The sequence below is a fragment of the Rhinatrema bivittatum genome, chromosome 6 (assembly GCF_901001135.1).
Source record: "Rhinatrema bivittatum chromosome 6, aRhiBiv1.1, whole genome shotgun sequence".
NCBI classification, from domain to species: domain Eukaryota; kingdom Metazoa; phylum Chordata; class Amphibia; order Gymnophiona; family Rhinatrematidae; genus Rhinatrema; species Rhinatrema bivittatum.
Window position 1 is genome coordinate 171,315,214 of NC_042620.1, and position 19,533 is coordinate 171,334,746.

Consider the following 19,533-nt stretch of genomic DNA (forward strand, 5'->3'; position numbering starts at 1 on the left):
TACTCTATGTAGTACCTAGCAATATCATTTGTGGGGGAGGAAAGAATCATGGCAACCGCAGACTTCTGCTAGGCATGATAAGGAAAAAAGGAGAATTCTTGGAGCAGCATCAGATAGTAGTCTGGAGGCTTGAAGATTTTCAGCAATCTTTCCATGCCTCGACTTTGGCACCTGGCAGACAGCATACTTCTCAGGAAAACATTTCTGGTTGGTAGATGGATCCCTACAAGCCCCTTGGAAATGAGTCACCAATCATCACTACCCTCTGCCTCCTAGATGAAGTGGTTGTTGAGCTTGCAGTATTGGGATTTGCAAGTTTCCGTTCCTTCTCATCCTGGGATGATTTCTCCTTCTCCACTTCCAGGGCTGCATACTGGTTCTTAAGCTACAGAGAAATTGGAGTTTGGGTGTAGAATCTAGTGGCTGTAGTACATAAGAACAAAAGGTTTAATATACTGGGTCAGATCAAAAAGTATCTTGTTTCCAACAGTGGCCAAGTCAGGTTATAAAAGGTAAATTGATTCCAAGCAGCAGATTTTCCCCAAGTCCACCTTAATGGTTTATGGACATTTCTTCCAGGACCTTGTCCAGGAACTAACAGCTTTTACCACATCCTCTGGCAATAAATTGCGGAGCTTATTTATGCACTGAGTTAAAAAATATTTTCTCCTATTTGTTTTAAATGTACTGTTTAGTAAGTTCATGGTATATCCTTCTCTTTTTGAAAGAAAAAACAAACTATTACATTCAACAGTTCCATTCCACTCATTTTATAGACCTCTAGCATATCTTCCCTCTTCCATCTTTTCCAAGATGAAGAGCTCTAATCTTTTTAGCCTTTCCTCATAGAGGAATCGTTCCATCCCTTTTATCATTTTAGTTGCTCTTCTTTGTACTTTTTCTAATTCTGCTGTATCTTTTTTGAGATATAGTGACCAGAATTGCACACAATAATCAAGATATGGGCACACTATGGAGCAATACAGAAGCATAAGGATAGTCTCTGTCTTAGTCTCCATTATTTTCCTAATAATGCCTAGCATTCTATTAGTTTTCTTGGCTGCCACTGCATACTGAGCAGAGGATTTCAATAAGAGGATTTCTGCAAGAACCAAAATGTAATGTACAATCCTTATGGATTGAAATTCTGTGTGAAAAGGGGAATAAAATGGCAGTGGGGTTGTACTGCCATCCACCTGAGCAGAATGAACAGATTATGAAATGGTAACAGAAATCAGGGAAGCTAGTAGAGTTAGTAACACAGTAATAATCGGTTATTTCAATTACCCTGGCATTGACTAGGTAAATGTTACATCCGGACATACCAAGGAAGTAAAGTTTGTAGATGAAACAAATGACTGCTTTATGGAACAGCTGGTACAAGAACTGATAAGAAGGGAAGCTATTTTAGATCGAATCCTTAGTGGAACACATGATTTGTGCGTGATTATAATAATTGTTGGGACCACTTGGCAATAGTGATAATAACAAGATAAAATTTGACTTAACTGGAGGAAAGGCATTAAGGAAATCTACTGGAATAGCATTTAATTTTCAAAAGGGAAGTTATGAGAAAATGAGAGAAATGGTTAGGAAAAAACTGAAAGGAGCAACTGGAAAGGTTAAAACTTATCAGGCGCAAGATGGCCGATCTGTAGCAGTGCACGGCGTTTTGCGTTCCTCGAACAGAAAATAAAAGTTGTTTCCTGCAGCATTTTTCCTGAAAATGGGACGAAAACGCAAACGCAAACCGAGAGGTGAGCCATACCCTACAGCCCCCTCGAACGTCTCAGTCCCTGGTCCGATGGATGCGCACGTCGTGAGGATAAACCGAATAGCAGAGGCCCAGCCGCTGGAGAGAGGGGGAGGGGAAGATGAGCTACCCTCTCTCCCTGGCTCGATATCACCATTGAGCCCTGCACAGGGAACCCCACCCGAGAATCCGGCCGCAGTTTGGAGTTCTCCGGAGTCGGGAGCACTGTCGTCGGACCAAAGAGTCCTCCGCCAGAGCTCTATAGGGTCCGATAAAGGAGAACCTGCGACCATGAGCCCAATATTGACACCGGGGCAGATCGGGGAAGTGAGTGGGACATTGCTGAGGGAGACTGTTGGAGCTGAAGGAGGCGTCCCTGAAAGATTCACAACTGCTGTGGTAAGACCAGCTGCATTTACACTAGAAACTATCTGGGAGACTTTAGTGGACCTGAAAGTCTCTATTATGTCGCAAATTAAATCTTTAAGCGACACAGGAAAAGAAATGGAGGAAAAAGTTAAAGTGGTGAGCAATGCACAAGTGGATATGGATCAGCAGATTATGACTAATCGAGATAAAATTAAAAATATTGAGCTAACTCAAACTGTGATGATAAAAGAAAGGAAGAATATATCAATGAAACTGGAGCAGATGGAAAATACAATTAGAAGCAAGAACTTAAGATTCATAAATTTTCCACAGATATCCTTAATATCCCCGAGAGATATCTTTAAAAGGTATCTCCAGGAAGTGCTACAGATTGGGGAAAATGAAATGCCACCAATTTCAAAGATTTTTTACCTCCCAAAAGCAAAAAGATCAACAGAACAGAATGGAGGATTAACACCTTTAGTGTCTACTGCTGACCAGCCCTTGAATATTTCCACCTTCTTAGAGACTTCAGACACTGAGCTTGCAATACCGACTACTTTAATAGTGAATTTGACATTGGAACCAGACAGAGATTGGTTATTGAAATGTTGTCTTAGACATAGAAATGATCAGTTTTTAGGTTGTAATGTAAGAGTTTTCCCGGATGTTGCCCGAGAAACTCAAAAGAGGAGAAAGGCTTTTCTCCTAATGAGGCCACAGGTGATTCAGATTGGGGGAGTTTTTTTTCCTTAAGTTTCCTTGCAAATGCTTGGTTAAGCATAATGGTAATTCCTATGTATTTTATGAACCCCCTCAGCTGTCTCAGTTTTTGGCAGGGAAGACTCCCGTGGGCTCCATAGAACCCTGTGACAATGTACCCGGTTCCTCTTGAAAAGAAATCGGTTTAGAATGCTACATTGATTGGCTTTAATTTCTTGAAGTATCTCATAAATATTTCTTTAGGTTGTGTATATCTATGCCCCCTCAATTTGAGGACTAAAGTTAAAGAAACAATAATTTGTAATTGCAGTATGATTTTTTTCTTTTCTGTGAAATTTATTACTTACTGTTTCTTTGTATTTCCAATCAAGAACATAATCTTGTTTAAATATGTAAAATTGCATAAACAGAAAATAAAAAAAAAAAAACTTATCAGGCATGGATACTGTTCAAGAATACCATCTTGGAAACCTAGATCAGATGTATTCCATGCATTAAAAATGGTGGAAGGAAAGCCAAATGACCATGTCAGTAGGAGGCTGTTGTAGCAAAAAGAATATCTTAAAAAAAAAAAATGGAAAAGGGATCCAAATGAAGAAAACACGAAATAGCATAAGCACTGGCAAGTTAGATGTAAAGCATTGCTGAGGAACAGAATTTGAAAAGAAGCTTGCTGAAGAAGCAAAAAATCATAATAAAAACCTGATACATTCGAAGCAAAAAGCTTGCAAGGGAGTCAGTTGAACCATTGGATGACCGAGGGATAAAAGGTGCACTAATGGAGGACAAGGTCATAACAGAGAGATTAAATTATTTTTTTGCTTCAGTTTTACTGAGGAGGATGCAAGACAGATTTATTTATTTAAAATTATTTTTATACCTCTTATATAATCTAGGTGGTTTACAATTTGTATACATAATTAGGTAAAACTTTTAAATTATTAAAATACATTGATCATTGAAATGACACTCAGCTATAAAATTAGCACAATACAAATGAGTACAAAAAATAAGACAATATAAAAACAAATCAATATAAAACAGAATCAATAGAAACAAAATGAATAAAAATAATGAATATATAAATGGAACAATAAAAATCAAGTTTCAACCATCTTACAGAGCCCTCATGTAATAACTCTCCTTAAATTTTATCCTGCATGCTAAGATTTCATGTAAATTAGTGACAGCCAATATTCATCAAAGGCTTGTTTAAAAAGTCAAGTGTTCAGCAGTTTCTTAAATGCACTTGAGGTCTTTAGTAGCATGTATTTGCTCAGGCATGGTATTCCATAATAAAGGGCTAGCCACTGATACAACTTTCTTGTACACCTCACCCAAATGGGTCTATTGGATTGATGGCACTGCCAAAAGAAACTTATTTGCAGAATGTAAAAATCTTTTTGGCATATAAAAATGAGGACTTGCTCATAACCAAATATTTTCTAAGTTATAAACAATTTTATGAACTAGCATTAAAACCTTTATAATTCTAAAAGACAAGTAACCAATGAGGGTCAAACAGAGCCAGCATAATGTGATAAAATCTACTTATGCTGGTCAAGACTCTAGCTGTGGAGATGCCCATGTCAGAAGTGATATTTTAAGGTGATGATTCAGAGGAAATGAAACAAACCTCAGTGAACCTGGAAGATGTAATAGAGCAAATTGACAAACTAAAGAATAACAAATCACCTGAACCGGATGGTATACATCTCATGGTACTGAAAGAACTGAAAAATGAAATTGCAGACCTATTATTAATCTATCATTAAAACAGCTACAATACCTGAAGATTGGAGGGTGGCCAGTGTAATGCCAGTTTTTAAAAAGGGTTCCAGAGGTGATTCAGAAAAATACAAACCAGTAAACCTGATGTCCCTGCCAGGAAAAATAAGTAAAACCATTATAAAGAACAAAATTGCTGAACATAGAGTCATAGTTTAATGGGATAAGCCCAACAAGGGTTTAGCCAAGGGAAGTCTTGCCTCATTAATCTCCTACTCTATACATGTAGATAAAGCTAGTTGATACAGTGTGTTTGGACTTTTAGAAAGTATTTGACAAGGTACTTCATGAGAGACATTTGTGGAAATTAAAAAGTCATGAGATAGGAGGCAATGTTCTGTTGTGGATTGAGAACTGGTTAAAAGGTAGAAAACCAAAAGAAAGGCTAAATGGTCAATTTTCTTTGAAGAAAGGTGCTTAGCGGTGTGCCCCAGGAATCTGTGCTGAGACCACTGCTGTTTAACATATTTGTAAATGACCTAGAGATGGGAATAACGAGTGAGATGGTCAAATTTTCTGATAGAAAATTATTCAGAGTTGTTAAATCACAAGAGAACTGTGAAAAATTGCAAGTGGACCATGCAAGACTGGGCATTCAAATGGCAGATGATAATTAATGTGTGCAAAATGATGCACATAGGAAAGAGGAACACACATTATAGTTACATCATGCATTGTTCCACATTGCCAGTTACCACCCAGGAAAAAAGATATAGGCATGGATATGTTGAAATCCTCTGCCCAGTGTGGCCAAGAAAACAAATAGAATGCTAGGACTTGGGAAATGAATGGAGAATAAAACAGAGAATATCAAAATACCTCTCTCTTGCTCAATAGTTCGACCGCACCTTGAATACTGTGTGCAGTTCTGGTCACCGCATCTCAAAAAAGACAGTATACTGTATGTTCAATAATTTTGTTCTTTGATAGTTTCTATCATTTTGCCCAGGATGACCTAGGTCCAGCTGTCATCTTTCTCTTTGAGTTTTCCATCTTTGATGCTTCATTAAGCATTTCATTGATGATGTCCTTATTCTCCCAGATGCTTCTCAGTCTTGCTTACCACCTGTTTCCTGAAGGAGTCTACCTGCAGACATCTTTCATACTGAACCGGTTCCTCATAATGGATCACGATATCCATCTGGACAGTAGTAGAAGTAGTAACAGTGGCAACAGCTTTGGCAAAAGATGTTTCCTGGCCGTTCTTTAGCTTTTAGGAGTTTCTAGATCCTGATGAAAGAAATAAGCTGTCCTGAAAGTAAACTTAGCTAGCTAGCTTGTGGAATCTAACATCCAGACTCAGAATTGCTTTTGTAGTCTATTTTATTTGCTTCCTCACTTGTTGCTTTTAGCATAATCTACAGTCATCTGCCAAATGCATAGCTCTCCAGTAATCAGATTTACAGAGTAATGATGCCCACTGTTTATCCTTCGATCACTGCTGAAAATCTGTGTTAAACACTGCAAGGCAAGATAAGCATGCTTTTATCAATAAGGGAATGTGTTTATATTTTTAATTCTTTACATTTTGCGCTGTAGACTGTTTTACATATAGAACAAAATACTGTGGAAAAGTCAATAATTCCTGCATACCAGAACAGAGGCACAGAGAGAACAGAGTCACTTTGTTGGAGATGAGATGTTAACTTGCTTTATTTTATTTATACAGTTAAAGCTGCAATACTGTCTCCTCGGTGTTGGGGAGGGGTGTGTGAACCTTTCCCCCCCCCTCCAGTCAAGTAATCCAGTTGAATTCTTTCATGCTCTTGCTTCTCAGAATTAGTAGAAAAACATTTTAAAAGTCACTTTTGAAGATGAAGTTAAACACGGCTATTAGAAGTGTGCAGGCAAATTTCTCTGTTTAGGTTTAGTCCCAAATTTTTTTTTTGTTTGTGTTTTAGGTTTTGGAAGTAGGTTGCACTGTATTTGAATAGTGCACACTAAACACAAAAGAAAAAAAACCCACAAAACTTTGTGTGTGGTGTTTTTTTTTTTTGTTTTTTCTGTTTGTTTTGAAAACAACATGAAACAACATAGTCATTGATATTTATGTTTAAAAAAAAATGCACATCCCTAACTGCTATAGCTGCTCTTCTCATATTTTTCAGTCTACACTTATACCCCCAAATTAAAAATTCCTTTGGGATTTAATCACCAGGGATGCAAGCACTTGCCATGTACTATCCCCAATTCCAATAATTTCTTTTGAAGGAGGAATGAGGGCGTAGTGGGAGTATATGGGATGTGCATTTCTTCCCTGGTGAGTGCACGCTAACCACCCCACCCAGTATAGCCTTGTTCACTATCCTCCTCCTCCACTCCCCCCACCTCACCCCAGTGCAGTCTTCTTGGTGCACTCATCCTTCCCTTCTTTGCAGCTATCTGTTTCCTCCGTACTGTACTTTTGCTGCCTCCCAAGCCCTGATTGGGGCAAAAGATGTATTTTCCTCCCCTAGAGTAGCTGTTGGATGCTGAAGATAATGCTGCTACTGATTCGGATTGGGAATCTGAGGATAATGTTGCCTTGTGGCCAAAGATGTCTCCTCTCTGCTTCTGGAGCTGTTTTTGCCATCTATGAAAATCCACTTGCTCCAGGCAAGTGGATGAGTGATTTTTTTTTTAATTCTGCCCATTCTACTACTGCATTAGGGAATTTGAATTCTTACTAGCTAAAAAGCAATAATGGAGAGAGATGAAAGGATGTCACTGATGCTGTGAGAAGAACCAAGGAAAGAATTATGATAGCCCCAGACTTCTGCTAGGACTGGTCAGGAAAAGAAGAGAATTTCTAGATTAAAAGTGGGATTTTTTTTTTGGTTCTCTGAAACTTTTATTACTTCATTCCAGATAATTTTTTGTGTAAATTGTATATAACAATAACATACAAATTAGTAAAAATAAAGGAGAGAGAGAATATTTTACAGGATGCATTGACGCTTTATATAAATAAGACATTTTTTTATATTTTTCAGTTGAACTGCATGGACAGAATGCAAAGTGAATCATTAACAGTTTTAGAAATCTGCAAATATATTTTTTGTAGCATGTTACTGTTTTATAATCCTAACTTAACATTTACCATCTACTTGATTCTGAAATTTGAATTTTTATCAAAATAACAGCAGCATTCTTAATTGTAATAAAGGACCATCGTACCAAATGCACTTATTTATACCAACAGGTATTATCTGAATATCAGTGCACAATTAGAATCATTGGTCAATCAAGCCAATTTTTTTTGTATGATTTAAAGTTTCAACACTATTTTAGATCAACAAGCAGTACTTCCTTAAACATGTGACAACAGCCAACTAATAGCCGATACAGTACTGTGTTTTGAGATATACTTATCTCTGCATCAGAATAAAGTAGATGTGAATGTTAAATATGATTTAGTTGTGGAATACATTCACAGATTAGACTTTATTTTTGTAACACTAGTAATGTTTTATAGATTGCACTGTACAACAGTTATTGTTTCATTTTTTAAACCTCCAGGGCTTCTGACCTCCAGAATAGTGTGGCTACACAGTGTGTACAACTCCATGGAGGATGTGGCTACATGTGGGAATACCCTATTGCTAAGTAAGTGCACTTGTTTTAAGAGAAATACCTGGTTATACTGGGGCCAGTGGACCCATTTAATCCAGATTAAAATAGGCAATTCAGAATTAGGAGGCTTTTGCAGCTGATGAGATTGGGAAGATTTCTCCCAAAGAAGAACAGTCCACTTAATTCTCTGACATGACAACTAATATACAGTGAATGTTATAGTTGGAAGCCACGTGGGGATAAGTTTATAACAAACAAACTGGCCAAACTCAGCAACAAAGATGCACATAAATTGCACCAATTTTCTCTTTTTAAAGATGTATTTATTGGATCACTTCAGCACGGTATGCAAACAGTCATATTTATAGAAATTACATAACTGAAATTCACAGCACTTAGCAATCTATCAACATTTTACATATTGTAAACCCCTCACAGCTGTATTGCAACCACCTATCCATACACACGCATTCATTTACACACGCATTCATTTACACCATGTAGCTCCGAAATGCAATGCCTTAAGCAGAAAATGAAACCAACTATATTACAAATACATGAACATCATATGATGTGATCAAATCTATTCCACAATTTTAAATATGCTCTATGAAATTTCAATGTTCTAAGGCTCAACAAAACCTGATTTCAATTTTTCCATAGACTCACATTGTTTCATTAATGCAACCCACTATGAAAAGGATGGTATTTTCTCTTCCTTCTCCTAGAACAAGCAGGATGGTAGTCCTCACACATGGTTGATACCATCTGATGGAGCCTGGCACTGAAAACTTATGTCAAAGTTTCTAGAAACTTTGAGAATGCACAGCATGCCTCTATCCACACGTCCATGCGGGGTCCCTCTTCAGTCTCTTCTTTTCCGCAGAGCTGTTCGTCTCGCGGTTGTAGAACTCTTGCTCTTTTTGTTGGAAAACGTTCTTTTCCTACTCTGGGTCCCTCTCTATTCCCCCGGCTTTAGTTAGATGGGCGGCGTTGTAAGTTTTCCCTTCTGTGAGGTCAGTTCCGAGTACGGTGTCCTTTGGGATCTGCCTGTCAACTACTTGCTGGCCAATTTTTCCTATGGCGTCGTGGGTTTCTGCCAGTGCCCTCGGACTATGTCCCTTGTGGATCCGCACGAGGTGTGCATCCTTTACCTGGGGGTTTTGTCTGATGTCCAGGGGTGTCATTTTTGCGATCAGATGACCCCCCAAGGCCCGCCTGGATAAGATAGAGAAGCTGTTTGGGTCTAAGAAGTCAAAAGCATTGACACCAAAAGGTCAGGGAAGCCGATGGACACGATCCCTCGGGCACTCACCCTGCCACTAGGGCTTCCGGTAAAGAAGGGGGTAGGGGGATTGGCCGGCATCTGTCTCCTCTCACTCAAAGATGTTGGGATCATCTCCTTCTTCCTCAACGCTGGGGAAAGACCGGGCCGAGCACCATGAAAAATCCAGGAAGCTTTGCCATTGGTCTCAGTCTTCACACGGTACCGAGCTTGGGTTGGCACGGCTCTCGCTATGATGACCCTACGATGAGGAGGCACTGCCTTCTATCAATTCCAGGGTCCAAGGCATTTCCCACCGATTACAATGCCGGGCATCGATCTCCCTCAGGGCTGCGGGGGAGATCTGGTTATGCCGCCACCTCCTCAACTGCCCTGTCGTTGGCAGCCTTTGAAGAGGAACTGGAGCATAGAGTGCAATTGGCAATTGTTCAAGTCCTTCAGGGCATCAAGCCGCCGGCGGAGCTGGTGCCTCCAACGGTGCAAGAGCCTGCACCTTCGATGTTGGTGCTGCTGCTAGAACGCCTAGACATTCTTCTTGGGGTACTCCCCACGCAGCCAATGCCGATGGCCTGGGTGCCATCGATGCCCCACTGGCCACCAGTGCTGCCTTCTTCAGATGCGATCCCCATTGTGAGTTCCTCTGAGGCCGAAGGCATCATCGAAGCCCTCTGTTCTGCAGCCAGCATTGCCTGGACCAGTCCTGGGGCTCTCAATGCCCTCAGAGCCCAAGCTTTTGGGCCGGGGAGGGCCCCTGCCACGGACGCCTGTGAGCGATCTCAGTGACGACTATGCCCCTTATGACCCGTGGAGGAATGATTCCTCCGAGTCTTCCTCAGATGACTCTGGGGTCCTCCCCTCAAATCTGTCTCCTCCAGAGGAGCGACATCGGTCCCCACCTATGGAGTTGACATTTGTTGGGTTCGTTTGGGCCATGGCAGAAACCATTCCATTCCAGCTTCTGACAGAAGAGGATGCCAGGCACAAGATGCTGGAGGTTCTCCAGTTTGTGGATGCCCCGAAGGAGGTGGTGGCTGTTCCCGTTCATGAAATCATCAAAGAGCTGCTCCTTAGGATTTGGGAACAACCCATCTCTGTGCTTCCAGTGAATAAGGCTGATGCTGTTCATCTAGTACAGCATGCCTTGGGATTTGAGAAGCATTGACTCCTCCACCAGTCGATTGTGGTGGAGTCTGCTCTAAAGAATGCTAAGCATTCACACACCCACGCCTCAGCCCCTCTGGGTCGGGAGCACAGGGTGCTGAATGCGCTGGGTAGGAAGTTGTTTCAGGGCACCATGTTAATTGACAGTACTGCTCCTACCAGCTGTACATGACGCAGTATTCCCGGAACCTCTGGAAACAGGTCTAGGTGCTGTCTGAGCACCATGTTACCTGAAACCAGTGGGTTCTGTCCATTGTTCGGGTATCAACTGAACTTCCTAGGTGTCACTCCAGACTCTTCCCCCTTGCCCCTCTTGGGGTCAGTCCTTGCATCAGGAAATACTTCTGGCGGAGCTCACCACCGTCAACCCCATTCTGCTGAGTTAGCAAGGGCAGGGGTTTTACTCCAAATATTTCCTGATTCCAAAGAGAACAGGAGGGACTCCATCCAATTCTAAACTCGAGGGCCTTGAGCCAGTTTCTAAAAAAAGAGAGGTTCAAGATGGTCTCTCTGGGTGCCCTGATTCCCCTCCTTCAGGAAGGAGATTGGCTTGCTCCCTCGACCTTATAGATGCCTACGCTCACATAGAGATCTTCTGCAGTCAAAGGAAGTACACTTTCAGTACTGGGTGTTGCTGTTCAGCCTGGTATCGGTCCCTCGCGTCTTCAACAAGTGTCTGGCAGTAGTGAGGGCGTACCTCCGTTGGTCGGGCATGCAGGTGTTCTCCTACCCGGACGATTGGCATATCAAGAGCCCAACCCAAGTGGGAGTGGCGCAATACCCTGCGCTTGACCATTCGGGTGTTAGAGTCTCTGGGGTTTATTGCCAACTACCTGAAGTCCCATCTAGATCAGTCGTGTCAGTTGAGCTCAATTGGCACTGTCTTGAACACCACTCAGGCCCGAGTGTATCTTCCACGCGATTGGGCACTCACATTGGTATTCATTGCGGGAGTGGTCTGAAGAAGTCAACATATATTGGCTCACAGCGTGTTGCGTCTCTTGGGATACATGGCCATGACGGTCCATGCTATTCCCTTTGCTCATTTGCATATGTGCAGGGCTCAGTGGACCTTGCAGTCCCAGTGGTGCCAAGCCACCCAAGACCTCTGTGTCTGCATCCACATTACTCCACCTGTCCGGGATTCCCTGTCTTGGTGGGAGAGTCTATCCAATTTGGAGCAGGGGGCACCTTATCATCCTCCCCCTGCCCAGGTTGCACTCACTATGGATGTGTCCGACCTGGGATGGAGTGCCCATGTAGAGGGACTCCGTACCCAGAGCATGTAGTCCACTCAAGAAGCACAGTTTCAGATCAACTTCTTGAAGCTCAATGCAATTCGGTACCCACTCTGGGCGTTCTGGGTTTGCCTGCTCAACAAAAGCAGTCCTGAACCAGACAGCCAGGTGGCAATGTGGTACATCAACAAGTAGGGAGGAACGAGATCATTCCTCCTGTGCTAGGAAGCGGTTCAGTTCTGGACCTGGGCTCTATCCCAGGGTATGGTCTTCCGAGCCACATACCTAGCTGGAACAGGGAATATGGTAGCGGGCAGGCTGAGTCGAGTAGCCCCTGAAAGAGGAGGTGGCAAACCGAATCTTCCACCTATGGGGGAATCCCGGACATGGATTTATTTGCCGCCCCCTGCAACAGGAAGGTGCATCAGTTCTGCTCCCTGTACCGGGGGGACGGAAAGCCAGCCTCGGACGTCTTTGCCTGTCTTGAGGCAAAGGCCTTCAGTATGCATATCCTCCGCCTCCTCTGGTGACGACGACTCTCTTGAAGTTTCAACAGGACAGGGGATCTATAATCCTCATAGCCCCTCAGTGGCTGAGGCAAATTTGGTTCCTGCTTCTGCGGGACCTTTCCCTCTGGGACCCAATCAGTCTGGGAACTTCCCCAGATCTAATCATGCAGGATCGGGGCAGGCTGCACCATCCCAACCTCCAGGCCTTGTCCCTGACGGCCTGGATGTTGAGCGACTAATTTTGCAGCCCCTTGACCTCTCAGAGGATGTGTCTCGAGTCCTGGTGGCTTCCAGGATGCCTTCCACTAGGATGTCTTATGGCCTGAAGTGGAAAAGGTTTTCCGTGTGGTGTGGGCGCCACGGTCTGGATCCGTTCTGCTCTACACCAAAGCTACTGGATTATCTCCTGCACCTTTGGGATGCTGGCTTAAAGACCAACTCCATTACGGTGAACCTGAGTGCTATTGGTGCCTACCACCAGGGTGTGGATGACTCTCCCATCTCTGTGCAACCCATAGTGGGACTTTTTATGCGGGGTCTACTTCAGTTGAATCCTCCCTTGCAGCTTCCTGCCGTGTCCTTGGATCTCAATGTGGTGCCTGCTCAGCTCATGAAAGCACCTTTTGAGCCGCTGTGTTCTTGTGACCTCAAGTATCTGACTTGGAAGGTCATATTTTTGGTTGAGGTCACGTCAGCGCGCAGGGTCAATGAGCTTCAGGCCTTAATGTCGCATCTACCCTACACGAAGTTCTTTCATGATAAGGTGGTTCTGCATATACACCCTAAGTTCCTGCCTAAGGTGGTGGCTGATTTCTATCTTAATCAGTCCATCGTCCTACCCACCTTTTTTCCCAAGCCTCATTCGCGACAGGGCAACGAGCTTTGCACAGTCTGGATTACAAGAGAGCCTTAGCCTTCTACCTGGAGTGGACAATAGGCCATAGGCTGTCCATACGACTCTTTATCTCTTTTGACAGGAATAGAATGGGAGTTGTGGTTGCTAAGTAGACTCTGTCCAACTGGCTGGCAGATTGCATTTCTTTCTGCTATACTCAGGCAGGACTGCAACTTCGGGGCCATGTCAAGGCTTATTCTGTCAGAGCCATGGCAACTTCAATGGCCCACTTGAGAGCAATCCCCTTGGATGAGATCTGCAAAGCTGCGACGTGGAGCTCTCTCCACACTTTCACTGCTCACTACAGTCTGGACAAGGATGGCAGACGCGATAACAGCTTTGGCCAGTCTGTCCTCCGGAATCTCTTTCAGCTGTAGAACCCAACTATTCCTGCCTAGGGCCCATTGTTCGGGTTCAAGGTTCAGGCTATCTCCCTCTGTTACCAACAGCACAAGTGTTGTTGTGCCCGTTGGCACCTGGTTAGGTGTCTGGTCTCGTGGTTTTTCGGGAGTAACCTGTGGCTAGGGATTCACCCATGTGTGAGAACTACCATCCTGCTTGTCCTAGGAGAAAGCAGAGTTGCTTACCTGTAACAGATGTTCTCCTAGGACAGCAGGATGTTAATCCTCACAAAACCTGCCTACTACCCCACGGAGTTGGGTTTCTCCTATGTGTTTTTTGTAACTCTATGTTTCAAGACTGAAGAGGGACTCCACGTGGCTAGTGGCATAAGTTTTCCATGCTGGGCTCTGTCAGATGTCACCCATGTGTGAGGACTAATATCCTGCTGTCCTAGGAGAACACCTATTACAAGTAAGCAGCTCTGCTTTCCACAATAACAAAAAGCTTTTTTTTAGCCATTAGCAAAGCTGTAGAATTAAAATGTATGCCTCCCTTCGATAGGACAACCCCCTGTCCAATAAGCCAAGATAAAAAGTTGAGAGGACCAAGCCCCATAACAATACAACATTTTAACCACAAAGCAAAACATTTTGTCCCAATGGAATTGCAATTTGTGACAACCCATAAACATATGACAGTGTTCCTCTTTGATAATTACATCTCGTACATAAATCAGAATCCCAGAGATGGAGCTTGGCCCTCAGTTACACCAATTTTCATAGTGGTCTTATGCATGCTAGTCCACTCTGAGAATTATCCTGCCAAATTTCCCACACAATTTACACCTGCTATTATGTGCATGGAAAATTTGGGGGAAAAAAATGCTAGGGTTGTGCAGAGGGACTGCATACGTTACATTCGGTATTTGTCGGGGGGCAGATATGTTGCATTCGGCAAGGGGGGCCCCCGATCCGTTCATGTATTCCATTCATATTCGTTTCCTGGCTAAAATTTAATTAACTACAACCCCCCACCCTCCTGACCCCCCCCCCAAGACTTACCAAAATTCCCTGGTGGTCCAGCGGGGGTCCGGGAGCCATCTACTGCACTGACGCTGTCGGCTGCCGGTATTCAAAATGGCACTGATAACCTTTGCCCTTACTATGTTACAGGGGCTACCGGTGCCATTGGTCGGCCCCTGTCACGTGGTACCATTGCTCCTACCATGTAACAGGGGCCGACCAATAGCACCGGTAGCCCCTGTGAATATAGTAAGGGCAAATGCTATCAATGCCATTTTGAATACCGGCAGCCGATGGCGTGAGTGCAGTAGATGGCTCCTGGACCCCCGCTGGACCACCAGGGAGTTTTGGCAAGTCTTGGGGGGGTCAGGAGGGTGGGGGTTTTGTTTAAATTCGCTCCTTTAGACGGCCGAATAATTTGGTGAAGATTCGTTGTATTCGTGGGAATCGTGATACGTTTCGCGACTCAATGAATACAACGAATATGGCCCTATACGTTGCGGATTGCCAATATGTTGCAAACGAATGCACACCCCTAATAAATGCACATTCTTTTGAAAATCCAAAAGTGTGCATGGAAGTCTTTATTCCACCTCAAGTCTGCCTCCACACAGTCTGGGTAAACAGGCAGTATGTGTGTAAGTTTATCCACATAGTGGGCTGATAATACTTATAGTCAATTTATATAATAATCACTGTTTTACCAATAGAAGTGCCTTTGAAAATTGTCCTCTGGCTGTTTTTGGCCTGTGAAGGAAAAGGGTGTGTTCTATGTTTCTGTCGAAGCGAGGGATGGCTTATACTATAACCATGCCTAGTTAGACTGAAAAAAATAAATATGAACATTAGAAGAAAGAAAGGAAAGGCGAGATATGAAAAACATTCAAATATCCAGCAGGTGTCAAAAAGGTACCAGAAGATAACATCTTCCATAGAATAAAAAAAAGGTCAAGCACAAGGGATGATCATATGAACCTTAAGGAATGAAGGCCCAAAAGGAATATGCAAATAAAATACTTTTTCAATAAAAGGGTAATGGACACCTCAGACTTCCAGCAGAGGTGGTACCGGTAGGAACCAAAACTGTTAAAATTCAAACACAGTTGGAACAGACACAAAGGGGTCATGATGGCTGGGAGGAAAGACCACAGATTAAGGAAGAGCTGTGATAGCAGAATAGGCAGGCATGCATGGGTAGACTGGCTTGTACCTATCAACTTGTTTCAGTAGAAATCAGCCTTGCGTGAAGTATAATAGGCTGCAAGTGTCCGGCTACACTGCTTTCATTTTGATGAAACATCTTTCCTAATGTGCACGTACTGGAAGCATTGCCCTGTGGCTGTTTGGGAAAAATAAGTAGAGACTTCAACCATCAGTTGCCCATCATTATAGCTGTGTAGGTTTGGGATGTGTGCAATTAAGCAGTATAACCTGTCAATGAAAGTATCCCATTCAATATTTTGAAAAAAATAAAATTTCTTTTAAAAAATGACTTGCTTTAAAGCCACAAATCAAATTAGTCAACTAAAAACCAAGAAAGTAGGATGAAATGCTACTGAAGGGTGAATAGCACTCAAATAGAATGTTGATCCCTGGAAAGAGAAATTTAAGGTTTTAATTAGGAAGTACCTTTCTTGGCTGAAATAGTGGTGCTGTTGTTGGGGTTTTTCTGCACTGGGCTCCTGTTGAGCTGAAGGGAAGGCTTTTCTACGAGAACACAGGGCTGTAATAAATTCTACATGCCTTTGGGGAAGAAATCCACTTTTTTGGAAAATGCCAAGCCTAAGTTTATAACAAAATGTTAATACTAAAGTTAATTTCTCCTTCTGAAAGTGCATGGTGCTAACTTATATTGCTATGCACATTTATGTATTTCAGCTGAGTGCCAGGTTTAAGTTTCCCAGGCTGAAATGCTCCTTCCACTTTAACCTTGGCAGGAGTTTTAATTAGTGGCTTCTGAGTGTCTGTCTACAGTTCATGCAGAAGTTTTCCTACTTTATAGCTGCTGAAATTTATATACTTACGATTGGTTTTCAATACTTGCAACTGCATAATTAGTGACTAGGTTTATTGAGAAGCAGTCAAATCCTAGATCCTTTTCAGTTTGCTGTAGTGTTGCTGAAACATCCCTGGTGCTCGTATAACAGAAATATTTACATCATAATGACTTAAGTTTGTCTTTGGAATGGGGCCAAATCTTTAAAAGGTTCCTTTCTTGGTCTGTGGAGGCAGAATACTTGGGTGGGGTGGAATGCTGGCTTGAGATTAACCAAGATAAAAGCTGGGTTAACTCTCTCCTGAGAGGTCCCCATCTGTTCCATAGGTACCAGTCGCGAGGAAGAGAGGTCTAGAAGACATTTACAAAATTAAATAAGACACTGTATCTATGGCTAAGATCTTTATTTGAATTATATTTATAAAAACAAAATTGTTGCAGTTTTAAGACCATATCTGACTGAAGCCCTACAAGGTCTCTGTCATTAGCCTAGTGCCTGCTTCCTCATACATTCTGTTCCCCTCTCCTTATCTCCACATCAAAACTGAGCATACAGACAAGGGGAATACTTTTTGCAAGTCTTTTATGTTGCTGCTCTTTTTGCAAAACTTGATTTCTGCTGTCTTTTAGAAACAGTCTATCCATGTATCTGCCTACTCTGCTAGAATTCTTTTTTGGGAGGTGCATTTACAATTTTGTTTTACTTCAAACTAAATTTATAAATAGAAGTAAAAGAAAGGAATGTTAAAATAATGTACCTATTCATAGTCTTCCACTCATCCTTAAGGTCAGGGCTAGCACCTTTTTTGGGGCGTTTACTTTGCCACCCAAAGCAGACAAATGTTGGTGCCCCCTCTACCCCACATGCTTCAGCTGCAATCGGTGAAAGACAGCGGCTGCAGATTGTGACTCAGTTCAGTGATTGTGAGTTGCTACACGGTCCCCTGTATGGCTTGTCGGCCAGCAAGCTTTGTGTTGGAAAGGGAAACCCATATGGGTGAAAGAGAAGGGAACCACTGTGAGGACAGCATCTCCGTGATGGGCTGCAAATTCACTGATAGCAATTCAGCCTAAGGAACTCTGCACACCTCACCTAAGACACACACAGATATGCTGAGAAGATGAGTAGGGGGAAGAAGGAAAGTAGGTGTGTGTGTGGAGTTGAAGGCAGAGGCATTTGGAAGGTGGACAGATTTTGCTGCCTTAGGTAGTAGCTTATGCTGCACCTATGGTAATAGATACTTCTTAATTTTTATATACCTGAATCATATAATGGAGACATAGATAACATGGAACTGGAACTGTTATATATGAATCAAAATGTGCAGCAGAGGATGCGACCAGGACTAAGAGTAATTTATTGATTGATTTTTTTTTTCCCTCATTTCATAGAGCCTTTGTGGATTCTCGGGTCCAGCCAATCTATGGTGGTACCAATGAAATCATGAAGGAGCTCATTGCCAGAGTGATTGTAAGCGAAAAGTAAAGACTTGAGAAATATAGAATGAGTTTTTCTACCTTTTTTGTTTTTTAATAAATTAGTAAAATGAGATTTTACATCCATGTAGTAGCTGCAATAAAGAAGGATCTAATTTGAATGTTTGTAATTTCTGATATCCAATAAAGGTTTGTACTATATATAGTGATGAAAAGAAATCTCCATAAGTTATTTTAAATGTTTTTAATTAGGAGATAAGTACATCATTTTGTCAATTTGCACTAATCCTTAGTATTTTCTGATTAGTTTTACATGGTGGTGGTGGGTCTCACTGCCTTACCTCAAAATCACACACAACTGTTTTTTGTTGGGACTCTGAAGATGCTATAATCAAAATGGTCTAATCCTAGAAGGACCTTTTTATCTTTCATTTTCCATGCCTGACTAAAGCTTGATGCAAAAAAGGCGCTGAATGTAAACAATTAACTACACATATCTATTACTTAAGTAAGATCTGATGTGTTTCTGCCTTAAACTAAAATAAAATATATTTAGAACCCTAAAAATGACTTACATAATAGAACACCGAAAAAATAATTTCAAAACCATATTACCTGGTCACAGAATATTTTTAGCATAGATCTTGGAATCCTAAAATTGTACAAGTTGCTTAGATTATATAGTGGAATTGTTAAAGCCGCCATTCGTTGTGTTTGACCTATAACAGCAGCTGAAATAGTAACCAATATAACCCAGTACTGTCACATAGAATTAGAGGCTTTATTTCAGATTGACTACATAGTGTGAGTTGTTCTCAGATCTGACCAGTTTTATCTAATGATTTAGACTGCAGCCCTTTATTTATTTATTTATTTATTTATTTATTTATTTAACAGTTTTATATACCGAAATTCTTGTAAAAGGTTACAAATCAGTTCGGTTTACATTGAAAAGTAACAGTGCTTTTGAAGAGAGCAATTACATCGAACATTAACAGTGCTTCAGAGGAGAGCAATGTCAAGAAACTAAGGGATTCCAATAAATAAAACGAAGCAGATAACATTGTAACAGTAACAGTGTCTCGGAGAGAGCAAATATATTAAACACGTGATAGCAGAGGCTCAGATCTTGAGCTGAAAAACAGAGTACTAGGGATTGAGGACAACACGGGAACTTCAAAACTAAGATCATGGAACTGCAGAACATATAAGGGCAAACATATTAAACACGTTATAGCAGAGGCTCGGATCTTGAACTAAAAGAAAACAGAGTACTAGGGATTGAGGATAACAAGGGAATTTCAAAACTAAGATCATGGAACTACATAACATATCAGGGTGTCAATCTACAATCTAATAGGAGGCTAGTGGGGTTATGAGACCGTAGAAAGGCAACAGAATCTTAGTAATGGATCTAAATCTGGAAATGAAATTTTTAGACTAAAGTGATATAAATGACAGGA

The 19,533-nt window shown here is 41.9% G+C and overlaps 1 protein-coding gene across 2 annotated transcripts in view; it reads left to right on the plus strand.

The window, feature by feature from the left end:
- Positions 1-18,279, plus strand: part of ACADL (acyl-CoA dehydrogenase long chain) — a 120,993-nt gene extending 102,714 nt beyond the window's left edge. For both annotated transcript variants that reach the window (XM_029606142.1, XM_029606143.1), the window contains exons 10-11: positions 8,132-8,218; positions 18,026-18,279. In XM_029606142.1, coding sequence (XP_029462002.1) covers positions 8,132-8,218; positions 18,026-18,119 — 181 coding nt within the window. In that variant the 3' untranslated portion in view covers positions 18,120-18,279. The remainder of the gene's footprint in view (positions 1-8,131; positions 8,219-18,025) is intronic.
- The last annotated feature ends 1,254 nt before the right edge of the window (positions 18,280-19,533 follow it).